Source organism: Mesoplodon bidens (assembly GCF_964165515.1).
Source record: "Mesoplodon bidens genome assembly, chromosome: X".
Lineage (NCBI taxonomy): Eukaryota > Metazoa > Chordata > Mammalia > Artiodactyla > Ziphiidae > Mesoplodon > Mesoplodon bidens.
In genome coordinates this window covers 114,057,646-114,081,365 of record NC_138163.1, presented here as the reverse complement: position 1 = coordinate 114,081,365, position 23,720 = coordinate 114,057,646, and the positions used below count along the sequence as shown (strand labels likewise).

The following is a 23,720-nucleotide window of genomic DNA, read 5'->3' as shown; positions in this document are numbered from 1 at the left end:
AGCTTCAGCCTCTGGACGCTAGGGACGCTGTGGCCAGGTAAGGCCATCCTCACGTCCACCGTTCGGTCTCAGGGAGCTGTGGGCCTTACTGTGAGGAAATGTCCTCAGGTCCCCCAGATCCTCCCAGGAGACCCAGTGGGGACCGTGCATGACGACTGAAGGTAGCACAGCCCCCTTCCACCGAATCAAAGGAATAATAAAGAGTCCTGCCCAGGCCTCTGCTCAGCCCTTGAAGGCCCAGAGCACGGTTGTCAGGCGGAGGCTCCTCATTTCTGTGTATCATCTCTAAGGGAGATGAGATCCTTCGTCTGAAGGTGCCACACCAGGGGCAGAAGCACAGCGGGGGTGTGGGGGGTCCCAGACCCTTGGTATCGACAAGATGAGGACGCTGAATGGTTGAGGACCAACGAGTTCAGGACAGAGCAGGCCCCACAGCACTGTCAGCGCTGTGCACCCCGACAGTGTCCATGACTCAGTTCCTTCTCGTGGGCCCCAGGGAGCTTTGAGGTGTCTCCTTTAGAGCAGCACAGGGAAGAGGTCCCGGCCCTACCAAGAGTCGATGTGACAATCCTGTTTGTGAACGAAAGGGACCCTTGGAACCCAGAGGGGGCCTACCCTACCAGGATCTGTGGTCACCGCCGTCAGCCACAGGCAGGGCTGGCAGGCTGTAGCCTGAGGCTCACTCACTGTCGCTTCTTACGCTGGGTTCTCAGGGGACAGGCTGAGCAAGAACGAGGGCCCAGTGGTTCCTAGAGCAGAGCCCTCAAGGAAACGTGCGGAGCGGCCTTCTTCAAGTCAGGGTGGTACCTCCCTGCTGAAGGTGCTCACACCCTCTCACCTTCCCTCCTCCAGGTTCCAGCATCACCTGCTCTCCTGGCCACTCCCCCGCTTGCTGTCCCTGCCCATAGTCATGCCTCGGGGGCAGAAGAGTAAGCTGCGTGCCCGTGAGAAGCGCCGCCAGGCCCGGAGGGAGGCCCAGAATCTCGGGGGTGCTCAGGCCACTGCAGCAGAGATAGACGAGTCGCCCTCGTCCCCCGCTTCTGTTTCTCAGGGTACTCCCCCGAGCTCCCCTGCTGCTGGCACTCGCCAGGAGCCTCAGGGAGCCCCAGCCACTAGCTCTCGTGCTGCAGGGGTTTCAGGCCCAGGATCTGATGTACGTGCCAAGGGCCGGGTTGAGGCACGGAAAAATTCCTCCCGGGCCTCAGCCTCCCGTGAGAGCTCTCAGAGAGATCCTCTAACCAAGCAGGTGGGAATGTTGATAGATTTCCTGCTGGAGAAGTATACAGTGAAAGAGCCCATTATAAAGGCAGACATGCTGAAGCTTGTGAACAAAAGGTACAAGGGGAAGTTCCCCGAGATCCTCAGGAGAGCTGCTGAGCGCGTTCAGCGGCTCTTTGGTCTTGACTTGAAGGAAGTCAAGCCGAGTGGTGACTCCTATACCCTTGTCAGCCAGCTAGATGTCAGCGATGATGGCAGTCGGAGCAGTGGCAGGCGGTTTCCGAAGAGTGCGCTCCTGTTGCCTCTCCTGGGTGTGATCCTCTTGAGTGGCAACCGCGCCTCTGAGGAGGACATCTGGGAATTCCTGAGTAAATTCGGTGTTTATGATGGAAGGCGGCACTTAATCTTTGGGGACCCCAGGAAGCTTATCACAGAAGATCTGGTGCAGGAAAAGTACCTGGTGTATCGTCAGGTGCGCCACAGCGATCCCCCGCGCTATGAGTTCCTGTGGGGCCGGAGAGCCCGCGCTGCAACCAGCAAGATGAAAGTCCTGGAGTTTGTGGCCAAGGTCACTGGTGTGGCCCCCAGTGCCTTTCCAGTCTGTTATGAAGAGGCTTTGAGAGCTGAGGAAGGGAGAGCCGAGGCCAGAGCTGTAGCCAGGGCTGACACTACTGCCACTGCCGTGTGCGTCCCAGGGCCACGTCCAGCCTCTCCTCACACCCCTAGTGAGGTCTGAAGCCCAGCCATTCTTCACTGTGTGGTTGGAAAAGCCTGTTAACCGGTGTTCCTGATATGCTTAAATAACTTGTTGACTTTTTCCTGCATTTTTAATTGGTGTTGCTTTCAACAGAAAGTTTATTTCGATTCAAAATATAAGTATGTGAATGACGTGGATCACACACTTATTGCTGTTTGTCAGATTTAGGAGTTAGAATTTTGTTTTTTGAAATGCGAATTGGAAATCCTTAAATCACTTTTGTGGTCCAGAACAAGAATAACATCACTTTAGGATACGAATATCCTTGGAAACATGAAAGAACACCACCCTAAAATAGGATCAGAAGATAGCTAGGTAGCTAGATGGAGAGATAAGATAGATAAGACAGAGAGCTAAAGTAAAAGTTGATCAATTCTTGGTTTGCCTTACTCCATTTAGTCTTTCTTTTGTAAATTTAATAAAAGATATAGACTGGATTTGCTTATGGTTTTCAAGAATGTTTGAGAATATAAATTCTAGCAAATGATTTGTTCATGCCTCTTATTTCACACAAACATTAACTGAGCATCTGCTCTTAAGAAGTCTCTGTGCTTGTACTGGGGATGTTTAGTCAGAAAAGTCCTAGCCTCTGCCCATGCAATTACAGTTTCGCAGAGAAGCTGTTATTATGTGGAAAAGGGTGAGATACTCTCTACTTCGAAGAGCAAGTAAAAAAGCAGGGTAAAGGGGGGGTGGAGAGAACATATTCCTTCGTTTTCATTGTTAAAAGCAGAATTTTGGCTGATTGGGAGGATTTTTTCCAGCTAGAATGCTGCATATTCTCTGACATCCCTTAGATGTAAAAAAAAAAAAAAAAAAATCCCAGCTGGATTGATGGTAACATCTGAGGTCAAGATAATCATAGTAATAACTGCCATTCCCTAATGTCTCAATACAAGACAGGCACAGTGACAGATGCTTTCCATACATCACATATATTCCACCAGTCCTACAAGACTGGTCTTATCAAACTCACTTCACAGGGAAGAGCCTGAGGCTCATAGAGTTAGAGTTTGGTAATGTGCCAAAATTCATAAGGCTGGTAAATGACAGGGGTGGGACTAGACTCCTGGTCTAAATTACTGTAGAGCTCGTACTGTTGTACTCCTCCTACCCTGAGACACACCCTGTGTCTTTTATTTCAGTTGTTTTCCCAGTCCTTCAAACTTTGTCTTAGGTGATAAAAAGAATGGCCTTGTGCTCAAACTACTGGACTGGAATACGTAGCCAGAGCAGTAAGAATACCAAGATATTTGAGAGGTATAAATAAATGAATGAAAGAGACAGTATTCGGTGACAGTATAAGCACCTACATTTGCGATGTTAGATAACCTCAAAAGACTAGGGGCTCTCAAAATCATCCTCACAGTCTCTTCCCTGTAGAAAGTAAATCTATCAGAACAGAAGTGACGTGGGAATCTTCATCTGGCTGATGAGATAGAATCGATCAGTGTACTTTTTTTCCCTGACAGGCTACCACCACCTGTTCTGGGACTCCTGCCTTGTCCTATAGCTTCCCCATCTCACATTACTCCTGGGCCAGGGACCCATTCTCTGTAAGGTTTGCAGAGCGAAAACTGCTCAAGAGTTTGCAGAGATGTGCAATTTCCTCAGCAGGCTTTAATCCAAGAGATAGAAACCAAGACGAGGGCCCCGTGTAGGAGGACTGAGGAGACCAACACCCCAGAATATTGGGGGGTGGTCACTGGGACACCATTCCTGTCTGCTCTCAGACACAGAGGGTCTCAGGCAGACCTGTTAGGCTAACCGTACCCTCACTTATTCTTCAGGCTTCTTGGGGCCATAAGAAATTTGCCTAAGGGCAGAGTTCTCAGGTTGGTAGAGGAGAGCGTGTGAGTCTCTCACAGAAATGACAGTGATAAAGCTGAAGAAAGACCCAGCCAGAGCAGTAGGGTCCCATAAAGTCCCATCCCCTGTAGCAGCCCCTTGAGGTCCAGAACAGTCCTGGCTGCTTGTGACTAACACTTTGAACTCAGGTCGCGGGAAGGTGGGGACTTTGGGGATCAGCAGAGCCCTCAGCCTTAGATCAGCAGAGAATGGAGTCCCAGGAAGTGTGCAGAGTCGTAGTGAAGACCCTGTCTGTGGACATGGGGACCACTCAGTCCACCACTGACAGGGCTACACTTAGCCCCTCCTCTGCTGTTAGGTCTGGGAGGCATAGGCAAGAGCTGGCAGGGTCAAGTGCCCCCTGACTTCTGCCTGCAGGGTGTCAGGGAGGTGAGGACCTTGGTTTCTAGGCTGGCTGTTGAGCAGAGAGTGGAATCCCAGGCGTGACAGTGTCAAAGTAAAAGTCCTGTATGAGGAGTGCGGCAACCAACTACCCCGTCACACATATATCCTTAGAAAGTCCCGCGTCTGTAATTGGCCTTGGGAGGCAATAGACAGGGCTTTCAGGCTAAGTTTATCCCTTATTGCCTGAAGGAGGATGGTTTCAGGGACTTAAAGTCCTTGGACTGATGGGGGAGGCCTCATTCAGCAGAGGAAGGGTACCCAGTTCCTAACAAGAGTCAACATGATGACACTGGCTGACAATGAAAGGATCTCTCCCAGAAAGAAGGGGACCACAGAGAGCACTGTCCCTGTTGTCAGACCTGAGGCTATGTCACTTAGGCATGGTGACATGATGCGTCATACTCACTTCCTCCCAGAGCTCTCATGGAGGTAAGGAACCTCATTAAAATCCATGTGCTCAGTGGCTCTCCTTAGGGTCTCAGGGAATTGTTCCCTGTACATTTTGTTGACAACCTTCAGCATGTCTACCTTCATAATGGGCTCTTTTAGATTTCTGCAGTAGGAATTGCCTGCCGATGCAGGGGACGCGGGTTCATGCCCCAGTCCGGGAAGATCCCACATGCCGCGGAGCAGCTGGGCCCATGAGCCATGGCCGCTGAGCCTGCGCGTCCAGAGCCTGTGCTCCGCAACGGGAGAGGCCACAACAGTGAGAGGCCCGCGTACAGCAAAAAAAAAAAAAAAAAAAAAAAAGCCTGAGCATAGTATACGGTAGGTACCTTATATTTAATCAATAAAGACCGAAAGAAAGACTATAAATAAGGAAAAGATCGTCAATTTGTGGTTTGCCTAAATCCTTCTCATGTTTCTTCTTGTAAAAGTAGAAGTTATACACCTGGATTTGCTTAGATTATTCAGGAATATAAGATAAGTTAAATTTTAATGGATTAGGCCACATGCTTACTCTTTTTTAATTTCCCAATCATTAATTGAGAATGAGCTCTTTGGAAGGCTTCATACTAGTACTGTGGATGCTTCCCCCTGCCACCCACCCCAAAAGCCCCCAAACAACAACCACCACAAAAACAAGATCTAGCCCCTGCCCATTGAATTTTAGAGTCTAGGAGCTGCTATTATAAAAAAAAAAAAGATGGTGAGATACACTCTACAACCTACAGAACAAGTAAAATGTAGGGGTAAAGAGGGCGGGCAGTTGGAGCTGAAAGCAATCAAGTGTAAATGGCCTGAGGCAAGGCAGTTTGGAGCCTTAGGAAAATGCCAAGCCTTCAGTGAGAAGTAATTTTAAGTGAGGTTGCCTGGTGGGCTAGATGAGACTGTGGGAGTGGTGAGCCCGGCCAGACCCTCAGATGGAGGGCCTCACAGAATCCAGAATCCACTGGGCTGGCAATCTTTACCCTGGGTTGGGGGAGCCAGAGACCTCGCCATTGAAAGGGTACTCAATTGTTCTATGTTGTGTGTAATTTGGCAAATTGTAGGCAAGTTCTAGATTTTTGTTGGTAGTTAAATAAATGGAAATCATGGTTATTTAGAAGAAAGGGTAGCGGGTAGGGAAGATACTGGTCAATGACAAAAATTCTAAGGGCTTTGAGTTGTTTCCAACTGGGAAAGATTCTCCCACAAGCGCATTACGTATTATATCCTCTGGTGTGGATGTTACATGATTGTCCTTGCTAGGCAGCATTTTAGTTAATTGTGATTTCTTTGTCTTGCTGTTTGGTTAATGTGCTCAAGTTCGTGGGGCTAGTGAAACAGCAGGTAAAACAACTGATCAGCTTAAACTGGTTTTGCCTCCTTAAATAGGGTGTTGAGTAATCAAACCTTGAGTTATTTTACAGAGACAGAACTGCACATCTCCAAGAAGCAACCCATGACCCCAGGATGACCTTCCGTCTGCAGAACTCAGAGAATAGAAATGTTGCCTGGAGAGCCCGTGAAAGTCCTTCAGTTAAGGAAAAGCTGGCCTCCAGCAGCATGTGTAGCTTATATGGACTAATTCAAGACTAGCCAATTAGCTTCCAAGTTTGAAATTACCCTAACCCCTTAAATTTCACCCAGACCGCTGGATTGAGGTGAGATTTGAGAGCCTTGTCTCCTGTGTTAGTCGGCCTTGCAGTAAAGCTCTTTTCTCAAAAACTGTTGCCATAGTGTTGGCTTCTGCGCACACAGGGCAGTGAGCCCTTGTTCAGTAAGTTTTGGCAACCCAGGTGAGATTTAGGTCTTGTGACCGCCTGCCTGAGGCACTGTAGCCCCTGGCAGAGTGTGGGCCCTCGGCACCAACCTTGAGTAGCCACCTAGACTGAATTTGTCTAGAAGGTCGGCTTTTGGGTTCCTGCTTCCCCGCCATGGCGCTCCAGGCTCCTCGGGCTACTTTCACTTTTGAGAAAAGAAACAGCTCCTGGATCAGACGTCTTTTGGGTGAGTAACCTTGTTAAAATGTGCCTGTACCTAAATTGTCTAATAATCTCGTCGGAATTGTGGGTTAGAGTCCTGCCTGGTGGGGGGGGGAGTTTTTTTTTGGTCAGGATAGAGTCCAGGTTAGAGTCCTAAGGCTAGGATCATGGGCTAGAGTGCCACCCTCAGAGAGACAGTACAAAAGGTTACAGATGCTGAGGTACTCAAAGGATTGGGTTGAAGTCCCAGGCCTTTGGATTTGTTTGCCTATGTTTGTTTAGGTCTGACTGTTACATTTGTTAGGATTGGCTAATGGGAGTTGGCTACTGGATGACTGTGGCAAAACGTTATTAAACCTGATTGATATTAATGAGGGTCCTCTGACTCAGGAGATAAAAGACCTTGCTCCTGGACTGGAAACCTTGCTTTACAGGGTGATGGGGTTTTTCACCCATGCCTGAGATGATTGCCCAGAGGTGGTGTTACACGTGTATATTCCTTTTTTATTATTATTTGTTTGTTTTATTGGAGAATAGTTGATTTACAATGTTGTGTTAGTTTCAGGCGTACAGCAAAGTGAGTCAGTTATACATATACATATATTCTTTCTTTTTCAGATTCTTTTCTCATATAGGTTATCACAGAATATTGAGTAGAATTCCCTGTGCTATACAGTAGGTCCTGGTTGGTTATCTGTCTTATATATAGTAGTGTGTATGTTAATTCCAAGTTCCTGATTTATCCATTGCCCCCACCACGTTTCCCCTTTGGTAACCATAAGTTTGTTTTCGATATCTGTAAGTCTGTTTCTGTTTTGTAAGTAAGTTCGTTTGTGTCATTTTAAAAAACTAGATTCCACATATGAGTGATATATGATATTTGTCTTTCTGTGTGACTTATTTCACTTAGTGTGATAATCTCTAGGTCCGTCCATGTTGCTGCAGATGGCATTCTTTCTTTCTTTTTTTATGACTGAGTAATATTCCGTTGTATATATGTACCACGTAGTTTTTATCCATTCCTTTGTCGATGGACATTTAGGTTGCTTCCCTGTCTTGGCTATTGTAGATAGTGCTGCAGTGAACATTGGGGTACGTGTACCTTTTCAAATTATGGTTTTCTTTGGATATGTGCACAGGAGTGGGACTGCTGGATCACATGGTATTTTTTTTTTAATTTTATTGGAGTTTAGTTGATTTACAATGTGTTAGTTTCAGGTGTACAGCAAAGTGATTCAGTCACACATATACATATATTCGTTCATTTTCAGATTCTTTTCTCATACAGGTTATCACAGAATAGGTCCTCGTTGGTTATCTGTCTTACATATAGTAGTGTGTATGTTAATCCCAAGCTCCTGATTTATCCACCCCTCGTGCCCCACGTTGCCCCTTGGGTAACCATAAGTTTGTTTTCGATATCTGTAAGTCTGTTTCTGTTTTGTAAATAAGTTCATTTGTGTCATTTTCTTTTTCAACACATTTTTTTAACATCTTTATTGGAGTATAATTGCTTTACAATGGTGTGTTAGTTTCTGCTTTATAACAAAGCGAATCAGCTATACATACACATATATCCCCATATCTCTTCCCTCTTGCATGTCCCCTGCATTGGCAGGCAGATTCTTAACCACTGCACCACCAGGGCAGTCCCGGAATAAAGTTTTTGTCTCAAAAGCCAGTGCCATAGTATTGGCTTCTATGCATGTCAGGCAGTGAGCCCTTGCTGGGTAACACTAGTAAATGACAGGCCTGGGACTAGACTCCTGGTCTGAATTCCTCTAGATCTCACACTGTTATACTCCTCTTGGCCTAAAGCAGAGCTTGTATTCCTTGACACTCAAATGTATCTGGGGATAAAGATAAGGACTGTGTGGCTAAAGAACGGGATTGGAATCTATCCAAAGCATTGAAGAATACCTCAGTAAATGCCAGTTAGGAATAAGGAGGAGGAACAGGAATAAGGAGAAGAAACAGATGCTGCTCAGTGACAGTAGGATCATCTCTATATGCAGTGTCAGACAACCTCAGTCAGGGGAAGCACAAAACCATCCTGGGCAGCTCCTTTCCTTTAGAAGTATGCACATATCTCAGATGCTGTGAGTTGGGTTCTAGGTCACCGCAATAATGCGAATATTGCAATAAAGTAAATCCCATGAGATTTTGGGTTTCCCAGTGCTTATAAAAGTTGTTAATCCTATTGTACACTTACTAGACAGTGTCTAAAAAAAGGCACACATCTTAATTTAAAAATACAAAACAGTTACCATAATAACAAAGATAACTGAGCAGAGAACCCTAAGAAAATAATGGAAGAGTTTAAAATATTTCAAGAATTAACAAAATGTGGCCCAGGGACCCCACGTGAACACATGGTGTTGGAAAAACGGCGCCCATTCACATGTTCAATGCACGGTCACCACAAACTTACAATTCGTAATAAAACAGAATATCTGTGAAGCATGATTAAGTGAAATACGATAAAAAGAGGTATGCCTATAAATCAGTTAAAACAAGTCACAGGTGAGGCTAATTCTGGCTATTGAGAAGGACAGGTTAGCATTCTTTTTCTCTGGGAGCCCACCCCTGTCCTGGGCCCCCTGCCTTATGTTGCATTTTCCCCATCTCACGTCAAGTCTGGGACATGAAACTACAAGGTTTGCATTAGGTACACTGCTCAAGAGTTTGCAGGGATGTGGCATTCCCCAGGAACCTTTTAATCCAAGAGATAGACAAAAGGAACACGCCCCCACCCCCCGAAATGAGTGAGGACTGGAGAGACAACCACGGCAAAATATAGGTCATTCAGAGACCTGCCCAAACGTTCTCTCAGACCTAGAATGCCCAGGCAGGGCATCCTCTCTTATAAGTCTCATAGTTCTCAGCGAGGTCAAAGTCTTGGTCTAAGAAGAACAGCCTCAGTTCGGTAGAGGGAGAAGCTCAGGTTGGAGGGTCAGGGAGGATCAGGTCCCAGGACTGGCCAGGAGTACGGTGGGGTCCCTGAGTGAGGAAAGAGGTATCACTAGACCCACAAATGAGGGGGCTTTACAGACCCCTGCCCCCATTCTTAACCACGAGAGGCCCCAGGCAGCAGAGCTCTAGGGATGAGAAGCCTCCTCGTTTCTATCTGTCTGGTCTCGGCGAGGGAAGGGCTTTGTCTATCAGGATCAGCTCCCACTTCTGCAAGGGAAGGGGTCTTGGCCATAACCAGACAAACCAGGGTCAGGGTGAGGACCTCAGTGCTAATGAGAAGGTCTCTCTCCCAAGGAGGGAGGCTCACAGGGTGGCGCCCCTCTTGTCAGGCAGAGATGGTCAGAACAACGCCCTGCCTTCCCCACTAGGGACTCGGGGATGTGAGGGCTTTGTTTGGAGGCCGGAGGACTCGGGACCACAGAGGGAGGGGTCACGGGCTCTAATAGACGGCACGGAGAGAACCGCGAGGGAGGATCAAGGGGCGGCTGACCTCTGAACCCCGGGGTCCCGTAGAGCCCCGCCCCTCGCGTCAGCCATTGGAACCCCACGCAAGGCAGCCGTTAACCGAAGTGGCTCGCACACTTCTGCTCCGGGGGCGAGGAGCCGGAAGGTTGTCCACGGCGTTTGTTCGGCCAAGGGCGGATTCCCAGGACTGATCTGCAGTCAAGGTGAGGACCTGAATGCGGACCCAAGGGACCCTTCCCCCCTCCCGTAACACAGGTGACCCCCACAAATCCCGCCTCTGTGATCAAACGTGGAAGGTTCCCGAAAAGCTGTTAGGCTGAGTTCTGCCTGGAAATTCTCAAGGGGGAAAGCCTTAATCTAAGAGAGAATTTCCCGATTCTGTACATGAAGGAAACCTAGGCCCTAAGTGAAGTCAAGGCGGGGTGGGGGCGGGGCCTGAGTGCTAATGAGGGAGTGGAGATGGCAACAGAGCCGCACCCATGCACTCAGTTCCCGGAGGCTCCAGGCCCGGGGGGCGGTCATAGGTAGCAGGCCCGGACTTCCCCCCCCCCCCACCCCCAGGAGCTCAAGGAGGTGAAGCTTGTGGGCACAGTTCGGTAAAGGGAGGAGTCCCAGGCTCTGACAGATTCCAAGATGGGGGCTCTGTATGTAGGACCTAGGGACCGCCGGCTCCAGAACACTGGAGTGCCACAGACCCCCGCCCCTGCTGTCAGCTGTCGGAGACCCTGAGTAGTCGTGGCCGGATGTGAGTCATCCTGACTTCGGCTTCAGAGGTTCCAGCAAGTGAGAACTTTGATCTGAGGGCCATGCCTCCGGCCGGGCAAGAGAAAATTCCCAGTGCTGGCCTGGAGTCAAGGTGAAGACTTTGAGTGGGGAGTGAGGGGTACCACTCGGCCCGTAACAAACTGCGCTAAGTCTCGCTGCTGCTGTAGGCCCTGGGAAGCCCCAACAGAGCCCTCCAACCGAGTTCTGCCTGAGATGTCTCGGGGATGGGAGGGCCTCGGTCTAGGGAGTAGCTCCGTCTTGCAGAGGGAGGATACCTAGGTCCTAACAGAGGTGAAGGTGAGGACCCTAAATACTAATGAGGGGGCCTCTCCCCATTTAGGGGTGGCATCACAAAGCAGCGCCCCTACACTTGTGGGAGGCTCCAGCCAGGGGTAGTCATATATGTAGGACCCTGACTTTCCCCTCTAGGGACTCGGGGAGTTGAGGGCTTTGCTCTGAGGCTGGACTGCCCAGGTTACTGGTGGGAGGAGTCCTAAATCCTATGCAGAGTTCAGGTCAGAGACCTGAGTGAGGACTGAGGTGAACACCGACTCTAAAATGTAGGGTCTCATAAATTCTGCCCGTGTTCTGAGTAGAAACCCAGAGTATCTGTCAAGCTGAAGCCCTCTTCTCACTTGTCTGGAGAGTTCAGAGATGTGAGGGTGTTGGACTAATTGAACAGCCTCGAGTCTGCAGAGGGAAGAGACCCAGGGCTTTCTAGGAGTCAGGGTGAGGACCCTGAAAGAACAGTGATGATACCACTCACCCACAAACAGAGGAGACTAACAGAGAGGGCCCCCCCTCCTTGCTTGCAGCGCTGGGGAGCCCAGGTATGGAAGTCAGGTGTATGTGAGCCCTCCTTTTTTTCTGATGGTATGAGATTGGTGAGAGCCTTTGAGAAGAGGTACATCAGATCAGACGCAGGTATCCCAGGCCCTACCTGGAGCCAAGGCAAGGACCCTGAATGAGGACTGAGGACCCCAAGGAGCCCAGGACAGAGTCCCATAGAGCTGTCAGCTGTGGGTGCCCCCCTGCAGGGGCGCTGGGCTGAGGTGCCCCTTCACTTCTTCTTAAGGTATCCCAGGAGGATGAGGACCTGGGTCTGAGGTATAAATTTAGAGCAGCGCAGAGGAGGGGGCCCAGGCCCTGTGCAAAGTTGATACGATGGTCCTGAATATGAACTGAGGGGACCCCAATGCTCCAGAGTAGAGGGGGCTCCACAAGGACTAGATAATTGCCCACTGCTGCTCTCGGCCCCAGTAAGCACCAGGCAGGGCTGGCAGGCTGCAGCCTGAGGCTCACTTTAATTATTTCCACAGGGTTCTTAGAGGACAGGGTGATGAGCACAGGAGTCCTGTGTGTTCGCAGAGCAGTGCCCACACGGAAACCTGCAGAGTGGCCCTCTTAAAGGCAGGGGGGTACCTCCCTGCTGTAGGCGCTCACACCCTCTCATCCTCTCTCCTCTCTGCCAGATCACCCGCTGTCCTACCTGCATTCCTGCCTGTTGTCCCTGACCACAGTCACCATGCCTCGGGGTCAGAACAGGGAGCTCCGCACCCGTAGGAGACGCCGCCAGGCCCAAAGTGGGACCCAGGGTCTGACAGGTGCTCAGGCCACTGCAGCCGAGGAGGAAGCCGCCTCGTCGCCTCCTCCTCCTCCTCTTGGAGTTACTACTCCGAGAAAGCCGGCTGCTAAGTCACGTAGCACTCTCAAGAGTCGTCAGAGGGCCCTAGCCACCACCACTAAGCCTGCAGGTGTTTCTCCCACAAGATCATCCGAAGGAGCCAAAGGCCAAATGGAGCAAAAGCACAGTTCCTCTCAGGCCCCGTCTCCGCCGTGCGGTCTCGAAAAGGCTCTCGAAGGCAGACAGTGAATTTGTTGGTGCAGTTCCTGATGCACATGTGTAAAAAGAAAAGGCCTGTTACAAAAGCACATATGCTGAAGTTTATCAATAAGAAGTGCCAAAAGCAATTCCCTGAGATCCTCAGAAGAGCTTGTTTCAGCATGGAGGCGGTATTTGGTGTTGACTTAAAGGAGGTCGACCGTACCAAGCATTCTTATACCTTTGTCAGCAAAATGGCTCTCCCTGACAATGGGACCATGGGTTGTGGCAGGGGATTACCCAAGACCGGTCTCCTGATGTGTCTCCTGGGTGTGATCCTCATGAAGGGCAACTGTGCCACAGAGGAGAATATCTGGGAATTCCTGAATAAGATGAGTGTCTATGCTGGGAAGAGGCACTTCTGATTTGGGGAGCCCAAGAAGCTCATCACCCAAGATTTGGTGAAGCTGAAGTATTTGGAATACCGGCAAGTGGCCAACAGTGATCCAGCACACTACGAGTTCCTGTGGGGCCCGAGAGCCCATGCCGAAACCAGGCAGATGAAAGTGCTGGAGTTCCTGGCCAAGATCAATCACACCATCCCCAGGGCCTTCCAATCTTGCTTTGAAGAGGCTTTGAGAGATGAGGAAGAGAGAGCGCGAGCCGGTGGATCTTCCAGGGTTCTGTCCAGCTCCTGCCACACAGAATCTGAGGCAGATTCTGCACTTTGCGGCTGAAGAGAGTGTTCAGTGTTCCAAGTAGTGTAGGGCTGGGTGTGACGGAGGGAACAGTGTATAATACCTTTGTGTCCCTGTTCTGTATGGGGAATTTGGAAATACGTCTGTGTTTTTGTTTTTTGCTGTCTTTCAAAGGTTAACTCCTAAATGAAATCTTAAAACCTTAGTGTTTTTAAGGTTTTAAGAATAAGGTTTAAGAATAAGGTTTCAAGAATAAGGTTTAAGAATAAGAGTTTTGCTGTTTTGTAAAACAGATTGGGAAAACTTCCATCTCTTTAGTAATTTGGTGGAAGATAACATGGCATTGCAATATGCAATTCCTTGAACATGTGAAGAAGTTAAATATAGTATAGTATAGTAGTATACTGTAGTATCGTATAGAAAAAGTAAGATGGTCAATATTTGGTTTCCTAATTCCTTTTACTCTGTTTTATAAAATTATATAAATAACAGTATGTGCTTGGCTCATTCAAAAATGTAGAATTAAATCATAATAAAGTAGACCTCATGCTCACAGGCTCATTTATTCCCCATACATGAATTGAGCATCTGCTCTTAGAAGGCTCCTTGCTAGGACTGTGAGAGCTGAGAAGAAAGAAGGCCTAGCTACTGACCATAAACTTATAGAGTCAAGAAGCAGCTATCATATAAAGGAAACGGTGATGTATACTCTAAGACCAAAAGGACAAATGAAAAGACAGGATAAGAAAGGAGGGGGGTGGTTTCACATGATAGCAGTCAAATGTAAATTCCCTGATGCAAGGCAGTGGTGGGCCTTGGGAAAATGTAAGTCCTGCAGTGGGACGTAATTATAAGTCAGGTGTGTGGTGGGCTAGATGAGACTGATAATTTTGAGCAGGGGCCAGATCCTCAGCTGGTGGGCTGTATAGTTGAAGGACAAAGCCTGGAATGGGAAACTGCCCTTAGCAGTTACAGGCACACTTCATTTTGTTGCGCTTTGCTTTATTGTATTTCACAGATACTGCTTTTTCTTTTCCTCTTTAACAAAGTGAAGGTTTGTGTCCACCTTGCTTCCAGCAAGTCTTTCAGCACCATTCTCCCAACAACGTATTCTCACTTCATGTCTCTGTGTCACATTTTGGTAATTCTCACAATATTTCACACCTTCCACCAGCCAAAAGATGGACTCGCTGAAGGCTCAGGTGATGGTTAGCATTTTTTTTTAGCAGAAAGGTATTTTTTAATTAAGGTATGTACATTGTTCTTAGACATAATGCTATTGCACGCTTCATAGACAGCAGTATAGTGTAAACATAAAGTTTATAAGAGCACTGGGAAACCAAAATATTCTTGTGACTCACTTTATTGTGCTATTCGCTTTATTTTGGGGGTCTGGAACCAAACCTGCAGTATCTTCAAGGTCTCCCTATACTCTGGGGTTGTAGGTAGATCAGAGAGAAATCACCTGAGGCAGGAATAGAATGTGTCCTGTGCTCTTGTCCCAGTGCAGGTGAACACTATGCAAATTAGATGTTTTATTCACGTCATGTCTCCAGGGAGTTTCTGAGAAATAAGGGTGGTACTCCCCTGAGGTGGGATGCCCAGAAGCCACTGGACTGGCACTCTTTGCCCTAGTTGGGGGAGCCAGAGCCCACTCCACTAACAAAAATCATTCAAATTAAGTTATCTTGATTGTAATTTGGCAAACTCTAGGCAAGGAATAGATATTCGTGTGTGGTTAAATGAATGAAAGTGGGAGTGGTTCCCAAAGAAGGGCAACTGAGAGGGAGGTGAGTTTTTGGTCCGTGAAACATTTTAGAGCTTCGTGTTGCATCTACTGAGGAAGTCTACCTCATGTTGACCTTGAATGACATACTCTTAACAGGGAAGTAACTAGTTTTCCTTGCTGAGCAGGATTTTGCCGGATAGGGGTTTCTTTGCCCTAGAGCCCTGCTTATTCTCTGGCATCTCCTGGATTGAAAGTTACATCTCAGTGTAGTGGGTTGAAACTCCAGGGGACAAATTAATCAGAGTAAGAACTGGCATCCTTGAAAGTCTCAGTACCGGCCAGGCAATGGGCCAGGCACTTCACAGGCATTCTACAAATTCTATCAGTCCCCAAGACAGAGCTTCTCAAACCCATTTCACAGATGAAAAGACCGAGGCTCACAGAGTTTGGTAATGTGTTCAATTTCACACAGCTGTTAAGTGACAGTGTCCTGGCCTAACTAAGTCTGACGCCCACACTTTTCCATTCCTCCCAGCCCGAGGCCAACTTTGTGTTCCATAATTCACCTTACTTCTCACTCAGTACAAAATATATCTCAGGTGATAAAAAGGAGGACTCTGTGCCCAAAACACTGGGTGGGAATACGTAAGCACAGCAATAAGCGTATCAAAATAGTTGAAAAGGGTGAAGAAAGCAGAGGAAGATATTTAGTGACAGTATGATCATCTATGTATCCAAAGTCAGATAGCCTCAAAAGATCGGGCTCAGAAAATCATGCTGGACAGCCCTTTGCATTTGGAAGTTAAATCTATTCAAAGAGAAGTTACATAAAGGGCTAAGTCTTGCTGGTAAAGAGAAGGGCAAAACCGATGTATTTTTTTTCCTTGACAGCCCATCCACCCTGCCTTGTGTTACAACTTCCCTACTTCACATCACCCCTGGGACGGAGACCCAGTCTCTGAAGGGTTTGCAATAGGGAAACTGGTCAAGAGTTTGCAGGGATGGGCCCTTTAATCAAGAAACAGGAGCCACGATGAAGGGCCCCTCACGGGTGGCCTGGGGAGAGCAACATGCCAGGCAAAGTTGTCAGCCTGAGCATGCTCTCACTTACTCTTCAGGGTTCTCAGGGCCTTGTGAGTCCTACCTAGGAGGATGAGCTCAGGTCAGTAGAGGGAGGAGCCCCAGTCTCTGCCACATGTGATGGTGAGGACACTGAATGAGGAATGAAGGAAGCACACCTGCCAGCCCCGAACAGTGTGTCCCATGGACTCCCGACCCTGCCGTCAGCCCTCGGAGTCCCCAGACAGCCTTGGCAAGATGTGGCTGAACCTGATTTCCACGTAAGAGGTTGAGAAAGTGAAGACTTTGGCCTGAGGTTGGGCAGCTCAGGTCAGTAGGGAGAGGATTTCCAAGGTGCGCCAGGAGGAAGGTGAGCACCCTGAAGAGTTCAGGGCCCACCAAACCCATATCAGCGGAGACCTCACAGAATCCTCCCTGTTGCCGTGACAGATCCTGGTGTAAATGTCAGGGAGAGATGGCCTCATATCCTTCTCAGGGATAACAGAAAAGTGCGGAACTTGGTCTGAGGGGGAGGTCCCAGGGCAGCAGAGGGGGGAACCTTAGGCCTTCGCGTGAGTGAGATTTAGGGCACTGAGTTAGAACCCTGAGTGGGATCACCATCATATGGTCTCAGCCTGCCTGACACAGTTGTCACTCATGGCATGGCAGGTGTGGCCAAGTAAGGCCACCCTCACCTCCTCCTAGTGGATCTCAGGGAAATAAGAGCCTTCCTCTGAAGAGATGTGCTCAGGTCGAGAAAGAGGGGAGCCTCAGGCCCTGCCAGGAGTCAGATCAAGGAAACTGAGTGAGGACTGAGAGGCCCACCCACTCTTGGATAGAGGGGAAAACTGGCCCTGCGCCTGCACTCAAGACTTAAATCCCCAGGGAAGGGTGTGAGGCTGAGCAACAACCACCACCCCCATCGGTGTTTTCTTTAGTTCACTTTATTGTTTTTAAAGCAGTTTTAGGTTCACAGCAAACTGGAGCAGAAGGTACAGACTTCCCATGTACCCTCCTCCCTGACACAGCGCACACCGCCCCCCGCTACCAACACCCCCCATCAGAGTGGGCCGCTCGCTGCGATCTGTGAAGCTGCATTGACACATCATTAGCACACAAAGTCCAGAGTTACCTTAGGCTTCATTCTTGGTGTTGTACGCTTTGTGGGTTCCGACGAACGTGGGATGACTTGTACCTACCATCATAGTGTCATACAGAGTAATTTCACTCCCCTGAAAATTCTCTGTGCTGTATTCATCCCTCCCTGCCCCCAACCCCTGGCAACCACTGGTCTTTTTACTTTTTCTATAGTTTTGCCTTTTTCCAGGATGTCCTGTAGTTGGAATCACGCAGCATGTCGCCTTTTAAGATTAGTTTCTTTCACTTAGTCGTACACATCTAAGGTTCCTCCATGTCTTTTCACGGGTTGATAACTCAGTTATTTCTAGCACTGAACGGTATTCCATTATTTATCCATTTACCTGCTGAAGGACACCTTTGTTGCTTTTAAGTTTTGGCAATTATGAGTAAGGCTGCTATAAACATCGGCGTGCAGGTGTTTGTGTGGATGTAAGTTTCCAACTCATTTTGGTAAATACCAAGGAGCATGATTACTAGATTGTATGGTAAGAGTATGTTTAGTTGGTGTTTTAAAAAAGCAACTTATCGAGGTAGGATGGACACACGAAAACCGTACATATTTAATGAATACAAATTGATGAGTTCGGAGATAGGTATCCACTTGTGAAACTATCAGTCACCACAGTTTATGCCATAAACATATCTATGACCTCCAAATGTTTCCTCCCACCCTTTTTATTGTGTGTGTGTGGTAAGAACACTGACCGTGAGATTTAACCTGTTAGAAAGTGTACCGTATAGTTTTCTTAACTGTAAGCTCTATGCTGTATAGTAGATCCCTAGGACTTACCTTGCATAACTGAAACTTTGTAACTTTTGATGAAAACCTTCTCATTTTCCCCATCTCCATAGCCCCTGGCAACCACCACTCTACTCTCTGCTTCTCTGACTTTGACTGTTTTAGATTCCTCATATAAATGACATCATGTAGTATTTGTCCTTCTGTGTCTGGCTTATTTCACTGGAACATAAAGTTCTCTAGATTTATTCACGCTGTCATAGCTGGAGAAGTTAGCTTCTTTTTAAAGCTGAATGATATTCCGTTGTATGTATACTTTACACTTCCTTTATCCGTTCATCCATCGGTGGACATTTAGGTTGCTTCCATAGCTTGGCTGTTACGACTCATGCTGCAGTGAACATGGGAATGCAGGTATCTCTTCAAGGTCCTGATTTCAATTCCTTTGGATAGTAGTGGGATTGCCGACAATATCATATGCTATTTTTGATTTTTTTGAGGAGCCTCCATACTGTTTCCCATAGTGGCTGGACCAATTTACATTCCCACCAACAGTATCGAATACGTTTAGTTTACTAAGGAGCTTGCAAACTGGCTTCCAAAGTGCCTATACCATTTGCATCACCACCGACAATGCAAGCGTTCTTATTGAATCACACCCTCACCAGCGTTTCCTGCTGTCAGTCCTTTGGATTTTGGCATGTAGTGGTATCTGGTTGTAATTTTAAGTTGCAGTTCCCTAATGGTATATGATGGTGCGCACCTTTTCGTATGCTTGTTTGCCATCTGTACATCTTCCTCAGTGAGGTATCTGTTCATATCTTTTGTCCATTTTTTTAATCGGGTTGTTAGTTTCCTTCTTATTGAATTTTAAGAGTTCTTTGTATATTTTGGATAAAAGCCTTCATCAGATCTGTCTTTTGCAAATATCTCCTCTGAGACTGTAGCTCATCTTCTTGTTCTCTTGATGGTGTATTTTTGCAGATTAGAAGTTTAAGGGAATGAAATCTCGCTTGTCAATTATTTCTTTCATGGATCCACATCCCATTTTATATGAGTTCTGGAAGGAGGTGAGATCCTCGGTCTGAAGGTCCAGCCCCCAGTGAGCAAAAGGAAGAGTCCATGACCCTGTGCGGTATCCAAGTGAGGACTCCAAATGACCACTTGGGATCTGACAAGCTCAGGACAGAGAGGTACCCACGGAGCTTTAACTGCTGGGTTCCCCCTGATAAGAGTGGTGGGCTGAGGTGCCCCTGTCACTTCCTTCTTGTGGGTCCCGGAGAGCTTCGGGGTGTCAACTTTAGAGTCACAGAGAGGGGAGTTTCCAGGCCTTGCCAAGAGCTGTCACGATAATCCTGAAGCTAAACACAGAGGACTCCCTACACTGAAAAACACAAGTGGCCCCACTATCAACCCTGCTGTCACCCTAGTCAGTAAAACACAGGGCAGGCAGGCTGCAGCCTAAGGCTCACCGTTCCTCCACTGGGTTCTCGGGGACAGGTTGACCAGGAGAACAAGAGCCCTGCAGAGTCCTAGGGCAGTGCCCTCAAGGGAACCTGCAGAGATGGACTTGGTTAAAGCTTATGTGGAATCTCCCTGCTGAAGGTCCTCACACCATCTCATTCTCCCTCCTCTTCCCTCCTCCAAGTGCGGGCATCACCCACACTCCTGCCTGCTGTTCCTGATCACACTCATCATTCCCTAGGGTCACAAGAGTAAACTCAGTGCTCGTGAGAAATGCCAGCATGCCCGGGGTGAGACCCAGGATCTCCAGGGTGCTCAAACCACTCAGCAGGAAAGAGTCCCCCTTCTCTTCCTCTCCTGTTTTGGGGATGTTTCCTTGGACTCCCCTGTGGCTGGCATTCCTAGGAGCCTCAGAGATCCACATCCACCATCATTACTTCTCAGCTGTTCCATGCACAATGTCTGAAAAAGATGTCAAGAGCCAAGATGAGAAAGTGCACGTCGCTCTAAAGCCTCAACCTCCACTGAGAGCTTCCGGAAAGACCTTCTAACCAGGAAGGCAGGGATGTTGATGCAATTCCTACTGCAGAAATATAAAAGAGCCCATTACGAAGGCAGACATGCTGAAGGTTGTCAACAAAATGTACAGGGAACAATTCCCCGAGATCCTAAGGAGAGCCACTGAGCACACGGAACTGGTCTGTGGCCTTGACTTGAAGGAAGTCAAGCCGAGTGGTCACTCCTATGCCCTTGTCAGCAAGCTAGACCTCACCAACGATGGGAGTCTGAGCAGTGGCTGGGGGTTTCCGAAGGATGGGCTCCTGATGCCTCTCCTGGGTGTGTGATCTTCTTGAATGGCGACCGTGCCTCTGAGGAGGAGATCTGGGGATTCCTGAATATGAGGGACGTCTATGGTGGAAGGAGGCATTCAATCTTTGGGGAGCCCAGGAAGCTTATCACAGAATATTTGGTGCAGGAAAAGTGCCTGGTGTATCATCAGATGCGTGACAGCGATCAAGAGCCCAAGCTGAAACCAGCAAGATGAAAGCCCTGGAGTGTCTGGCCAGGGTCACTGATAGGGTCCCCACTGCCTTCCCATCCTGGTATGAAGAGGCTTTGAGAGATGAGGGAGAGAGAGCCCGAGCCAGGGCTGCAGCCAGGGCTGGCACTACTGCCACGGCCAGTGCACATCCCAGGGCCACATCCAGTCGCTCCTGTCACCCCTAGTGAGGTAGAGGCCGATTCTTCACTGTGTGGTTGGAAAAGCCTGTTAACCAGTGTTCCTGATATGCATAAATTCCTGTTGACTTATTTTTTTGGTAATTTTCAAGTGATTTTCTTTTCAAAAGAAAGTTTATTTAGATTCAGAACGTAAGCTTATGAGTGACGTGGGTCACACACTTATTGCTCTTTATCAGATTTAGAAGTAAGAATTTTGTTTTTTGAAATACAAATTGAAAAATTTTAAATCATCTATGTGATCCAGAACAAGACTGCATGGAATTGGAATAGGGATATCCTTGGTAATGTGAAAGAAGTCCACGGTAGAATAGGATAAGAAGATAGAGAAAAAAAATTAAAGCTGTTCACTTATGGGTTTGGTGTACTCCATCCAGTCTTTCTTTTCCAAAATTTAAAAGATATACACCTTTTAAATTTAGGAAAAGATATATACCTTTTTGCATTTAGGATGTGCTTAAATTATTCAAGAAAATATGAGTTTATGGGACTGTAAATTGATGCAGCCACTGTGGAAAACAGTATAGAGGTTCATCAAAAAATTGAAAATAGAACTACCATGTGATCCAGCAATTCCACTCCCGGAAATTTATCCGCAGGAAAAGAAAACAACAACTTTTTGGAAAAGATATCTGCACTCCCCCCATATTCATTTATTTACCATAACCAAGACATGAAAACAACATAAGTGTTCATTAATGGATGAATGGATAGAGAAAATGTGATACACACTCACACACACAGTCACACTCTCACCCTCCCTCGTATATTATTCAGCCATTAAAAAAAATAAATAAATAAAAGGAAATCCTGCCATTTGCAATAACACAGAGGGACAGACAAAGACAAATACTATATGATCTCACTTATATGTGGAAATTTAAAAAAAGAAAAACCACCCAGAGATACAGAGAACAGATTGGCGGTCGCCACAGGTGTGGGGTGGAGGATGGATGAAATGGGTGTAAATGGCCAAACGGTACAAACCATTTACAAAATAAAGAAGTCCTGGGGATGTAATGTACAGCATGGTGACTATAGTTAATAATACTGTATTGTATATTTGAAAGTTGTTAAGAGAGTAGATCTTTTTTAATTGAGGTATAGTTGATGTACAATATTTTATAAGTTTCATGTACGCAACAGAGTGATTCACGTGAATTTTTAAAGGTTATATTCCATTTACAGTTATTATCAAATATTGGCTATATACCCTTTGTTGTGCAATATATCCTTGTAGCTTATTGATTTTATACATAGTATTTTGTACCTCTTAATCCCCTATCCTTCCCCTGCCCCTCCCCCTTCCCTCTTCCCACTGGTAACCACTAGTTTGTTTTCTATATCTGTGAGTCTGTCATATTTCCCTTGTTTGCTTTATTTTTGCAATTCTCCATATAAGTGGTATCATACAGTGTTTTTCTTCCTCTATCTCACTTGTTTCACTTAGCATAATACCCTCCAGCTCCATCCATGTTGTTGCAAAATGGCAGAAGTTCATACTTCTTTTATGGCTGACTAGTATCCCATTGTGTGTGTGTGTGTGTGTGTGTGTGTGAAGAAGATGTGGTATATACATCTTGGCAATTGTCAGTAATGTTGCTATGAACATTGGGGTGCGTGCATCTTTTCGAATGAGTGTTTTTTTCCTTTTTTAACAGTAATTTAGAGTTTATTCTAGCTATAATGCAGGTTATTCTGACTTTAAGGTAGCATACATGGCATACCTCTGAGTCCGTTCCTGGGAAATTCTTTTGTACTTCTCTCTCTCTGTTTTATAGATCCATGCAGTGTATGACACTAGGGGGGGTCATCTGGGTTTGGATCATATAGCAGTGAACAAATGGATGAGAGAACTTTCGAAACAATGAAAGGAGGAGGCCACTGTGATCTTAGAATATTGAGACAAATGGTGCCATTAGTGTTAACGTTTGAATGATAAATTCTTGTTGCAAATGCAACCTTAGGTAGTTTGAAGGGGTAGTCTGTAGGAAAATGAATTGTCAAAAGGAATCCACCACCTTGATATGGGTTTTCACTAGCTTCCATAATTGTGGCTTGCCAATGAAACATATTATCCCCAGCTGGACCTGCAGAACGGTGTGCTGGAGGGTCAGGGGCCAAATCACTAAGTTCCTTATTAATCCCTTTCAGCACCATAGTCTGTGCTTTTCCTCTGGCCCCTCACGGTCTTGGTGTGTGCTCAATGATCCGGCCAAAACTCTTGATTATCCGGGCGGCTGGGAAGGACTGTCTCTTCATCCTATCCTGGCTCTGCCAGACACAGGCACCTTCTTACTAAACAGAGAGGTGGGACTGGGAGGGTGGGGGTCAGAGGCATGTAGACGAAGCTGTGGGGGAAGGGTAGATGAGCGGTGGAAACCCTTAGACTCAGAGAACCATGGAGAGCCTGAAGGAGACCATCCAACTTAGTGAGGGGGTGGGGTTGTTGTTTTTTGTTTGCTCGTTTGTTTCTTTTGGATACATACCCAGGAGTGGAATTGCTGGGTCATATGGTAGCTCTATTTTTAGTTGCTTGAGGAACCTCCATACTGTTTTCCACAGTGGCTACACCTATTTACATTCCCACCAACAGTGTACAGATCTCCACGTGCTCGCCAGCGTTTGTTATTTCTGTTCTTTTTCATGATGGCCATTCTGATAGGTGTGAGGTAATACCTCATTGTAGTTTTAGTTTGCATTTATCTGATGATTAATGATGTTGACCATCTTTTCATTTGCCTGTTGGCCATCTGTATGTCTTCTTTGGAAAAATGTCTATGTAGGTCTTCTGCCCATTTTTCTGATTGGGTTATTTGGAGGTTTTTTAACTGTTATATGAGCTGTTTATATATTTTGGATGTTAACCCCTAACTGGTCATATCATTTGCAAATATTTTCTCCCATTCAGCAGGTTGTCTTTTCATTTTGTCAATGGTTTCCTTTGCTGTGCAAAAGCTTTTAACTTTAATTATATTCCATTTGTTTATT

At 47.0% G+C, this 23,720-nt stretch overlaps 1 protein-coding gene and 1 pseudogene across 2 annotated transcripts; one reads left to right on the top strand and one right to left on the bottom strand.

Moving 5' to 3' along the window:
• Window positions 1-846: 846 nt before the first annotated feature.
• LOC308609450 (melanoma-associated antigen E1-like) lies at window positions 847-22,398 on the top strand (the record flags this gene model as incomplete). The annotated part of the gene is given in 8 exon segments (XM_081223114.1): window positions 847-1,902; window positions 10,123-10,277; window positions 12,312-12,665; window positions 12,668-13,083; window positions 13,087-13,327; window positions 20,647-20,675; window positions 20,677-20,746; window positions 22,391-22,398. Coding segments are annotated over 8 exon segments (2,265 nt in total). The 5' UTR covers window positions 847-910.
• A 24-nt stretch (window positions 22,399-22,422) lies between these two features.
• On the bottom strand, window positions 22,423-22,932 carry LOC308609449 (ubiquitin-conjugating enzyme E2 D3-like; annotated as a pseudogene). The gene has a single exon. The product of its transcript is annotated as a ubiquitin-conjugating enzyme E2 D3-like (transcript).
• Between the last annotated feature and the right edge of the window lie 788 nt (window positions 22,933-23,720).